The sequence below is a fragment of the Galeopterus variegatus genome, unplaced genomic scaffold, assembly GCF_000696425.1.
Source record: "Galeopterus variegatus unplaced genomic scaffold, G_variegatus-3.0.2 Scaffold7638, whole genome shotgun sequence".
Taxonomy (NCBI): domain Eukaryota; kingdom Metazoa; phylum Chordata; class Mammalia; order Dermoptera; family Cynocephalidae; genus Galeopterus; species Galeopterus variegatus.
Window position 1 is genome coordinate 32,110 of NW_007733749.1, and position 3,474 is coordinate 35,583.

Genomic DNA, 3,474 nt, shown 5'->3' on the forward strand with positions numbered 1-3,474 from the left:
AGAAGAGGTTACAGGGGCCCCTCGCCTCTCCTGCCATGTGAGGACACAGCAGGAAGGTGCCATCTCGGAAGGACAGAGCAGCCTTCACCAGGCGCCAGATCTGCTGGAGCCTTGATCTTGGGCTTCCCAGCCTCCAGAACGGTGAGCAACACATTTCTGTTGTTTATAAATTACCCAGCCTGAGGTGATTTGTTATAGGAGCAGTAGTGGACCAAGACATTCTGTGACTCAGGGGTTGGAAACCCAGGTTAGGGTGGGGGAGAGTTTGTTATCAAAAGGAGTAGGAAAAGTATTTCTGGGTGGACTTAGTGAAAACCCACACCTTCCGCCCTTTGGCTGCTCACCAGCCCATATTCTTTTCCCCATACTTGGAATTCTGAGCATGGCCCATAAGTTCCACATGCAACTAAGAACTCCCTCTCTGGTCCCCAAAGGGAACGACCCAAAGTCACATCAGATATCCAGCCCAGAGTGTAGGTCTCTGGTGAGGTGCGTTTCTCTTCATGGGAAAGTGGCTGTCCATAATACTGCAGCTGGGGGCGGCAAACGAGTTGAACCACTCCCGGTAACCCAGCGCCCGGTACTGGGAGGAAAACTGCTCTAACGGCCCCCGGATAGAGAAGCGGGAAAGGCAAGCGACACACAGCTGTCACCAGTCCGGAGCAGGTGCCCGATCTAGAAGGTCATGGACTAGGAGGCAGCCGTCGTTCAATCCATGCTCATAGCCATAAGGGGAGCTCTTTGCATCAGTTAATAAAGGGAGCTTCTCCCGCACGCTGCCTGTGGGAATTTGCTTTATCATTTGTCCTCCATGGGGAAGGTTGCCCTATAGAGTCTATCTCTCTTTAGCAGCCAACTTCTGTGAGTATGGTTACCAGAACCAGAGGATTGTTTATGAGCTTGCAATTTGGGGGGGGGGGGGATTTAAAGACTTAGTTTGAACATGAGTTTTATTTCAGAGGCCCTCCCAAGTATTCTATACTATAAGCTCTATAGTGAAACTTGAATTTACATTACAATGTTGTGGTTATTGTCTCTTTGGAACAGCCTGAGGGACATGCTCATTTCCATAAACCTCATACAGTTCTAAAATGTTTGTTATCCCCACTTAAAAATGCATCCACCAAGGTGAAGAGATTTTAAATGACTTGCCTAAGGCCATGTAACAGAAAGAACTGTGGCGGAAAGTCAGGTCTGCCTGGCACCAAAGACCCTCTGGGTGAGACAGCAACAGTGTCTACAACAATCATTTAAAAAGTTATTTAAAAATAAAAAGAAAAGAGGGCCGGCGTGTGGCTCACTTGGGAGAGTGTGGTGCTGATAACACCAAGTCAAGGGTTAAGATCCCTTTACTGGTCATCTTTAAAAAAATAAATAAATAAAAAGAAAAGGAAATCACAATGCAAGCCTGACCCTACAGAGGCAGACTCTTTGCCCCTTGGTCTCTGCTGTCTGTACTTGCTGGTCGGCCGTCATTGAAACTGTTAACAAACACATGGGACTGACTTATTAAATCACAAATCATAGTTTCTAAACACAAGAATCCTTATCAAAATAACTATGGAAGAAAACAGTGCTTTCTTTCTATTGCTTTTCAAATCTGGAGCCCTTTGAAAAATGAAAGCAGAAGCTTTTTAAATTAATCCCTCGGCTTGCATTGCTGCATGAGCTGGGGTCTTCACTTCTGCATGGGCAACGCTGCCTGGCCCAGGGGCTGCCTGCCTTGCCCTATCTTCTTTTTTGTTGTTGTTGTTTTTTTTGGTTTTTTTGTTTGTTTTTGTTTTTGTCTTTTCCGTGACCAGTAAGGGGATCGCAACCCTTGGTGTGGTGTCGCCCGCACCGTGCTCAGCCAGTGAGCGCACCGGCCATTCCTATATAGGATCCGAACCCGCCGCGGGAGCGTCGCTGCACTCCCAGCACTGCACTCTCCCGAGTGCGCCACGGGGCTGGCCCCTTGCCCTATCTTCTAAGTGGCTGGCTTGCTGTTTGGATCGGGTGACTTAGGGCTAGACAAGAAAAGGCAGAGAGTTAGGGGAAAGTGCCTGGGAATTCCGCGTCTTACCCCTCCCCTTCCCTGCCCACTCTCTCGGGGGATTCTCCTTAAGTGCCGTGGAATGTTCCTGTGGCCCTTGAGGGTCGCCACCACAGACACTGGGAGTTATGAGGCTCTGTTGCCCTGGCAACCAGTCATCCAGAGTCTCTGCATTGGAGCTGCCAAGGTTCTGGGAAGAAGCAGGGCTGTGTGGCCCAGGCTTGGAGGAAGACTTCCGGGCAGAAGCCGGGAAGAACTCGACAGCAGAGACACAGTCTCAGCTCCACTTTCCTCTCCGTTATGCCCACCCTCTCCGTGTTCGTGGACGTGCCCCTAGCCCGCAAGCTAGAAGGCAGCTTGTTGAAGACCTACAAAAGAGACAACTTCCCTAACAAGGCGTTCCTGGCCTACAGAGGTAGATGCCTGGCAGTGTGGGAGTAGGAGGCTTAACACACGGTAACTGACTCTAGGAGGACAATGCTCCACCATTGTAGACGACAGGAAAAGAGCAGAGAAGGTCGCAGGTCACTCCGTGCTCTCTGCCAGTCTCCGGAGTTTCCACTGCTCCATGCCTTGGGGTGTGCCTGGGCCGTGCACGGTCTTCAGGTCCCCTCCCGTCCCCCTCCTCCTTCTCTGTCCTGACCCTAAAGCAAGAGTGACTCTTCTGGTGTGCAACCAGCCCTTGCTGCCCCGTAAAAGCCAGGGTGACCTTTGTTGTGCCTCCGGTACCTGTGACTCCCACTTTGTATATGATTTTTAACCATTACAATGGCATAGGTTTCAGTTGTTTTTACAGAAAAGACAGAAATTATACATATTCACTAAGAGTGCATTGTTTTTATAAAGGAAAAAAAAAATAGAAAAGGAAAGTTATCTTTTCATAGGCCACTTTCCAAAGCCCCAAGGAAGCCAGAGACGCGTTTGCAGGCTGGGCTGGGCGCGGGGCCGGCTGGGCCCAGGCTGGCCCCCGGAGCTCCCTCTGCGCTTTCCCCCGCAGTCTGCATGACCAGCGAAGGCCAGCCCTGGGTGTCGCTCGTGGTGTGCAAGACCCGACTGCTTGTTGCACAGGACCCCTCCCTGAACTACGAGTACCTGCCCACAATGGGCATGAAATCATTTATCCAGGCCTCCTTGGAGCTCCTCTTCGGAAAGCACAGCCAAGCCATCGTGGAGAACAGGGTGACAAGGAGGGTCCTCCCTGTACTCACCAGACAGTGGGAGTGGAGATCTGAGTCTGCACAATCTTAGATGGAAAGGGACCTTGGGGGGCCCCTGGTGTTGACAAAGGAGACACCCAAGGCTCAGAGAGTCATAGTGTTAGCCACTGAAGGGCAGAGCCAGGATCAGAAGCCAAATCCAGTGCCATGTGCACCAGCTCACCCAGCGGATTGGAAAGCTCTTCAAAAAGGTGGTGATCGGGTTGGGGCGGTGCTGATGTTACC

General features: G+C 51.0%; 1 protein-coding gene across 1 annotated transcript in view; it reads left to right on the forward strand.

Annotated features, from left to right (window-relative positions):
* Positions 1–2,332: 2,332 nt before the first annotated feature.
* GOT1L1 (glutamic-oxaloacetic transaminase 1-like 1) overlaps positions 2,333–3,474 on the forward strand; it is a 5,302-nt gene continuing 4,160 nt past the window's right edge. The window contains exons 1-2 of the mRNA XM_008592180.1: positions 2,333–2,447; positions 3,030–3,211. Of these exons, the coding sequence (XP_008590402.1) occupies positions 2,333–2,447; positions 3,030–3,211 (297 nt within the window). The remainder of the gene's footprint in view (positions 2,448–3,029; positions 3,212–3,474) is intronic.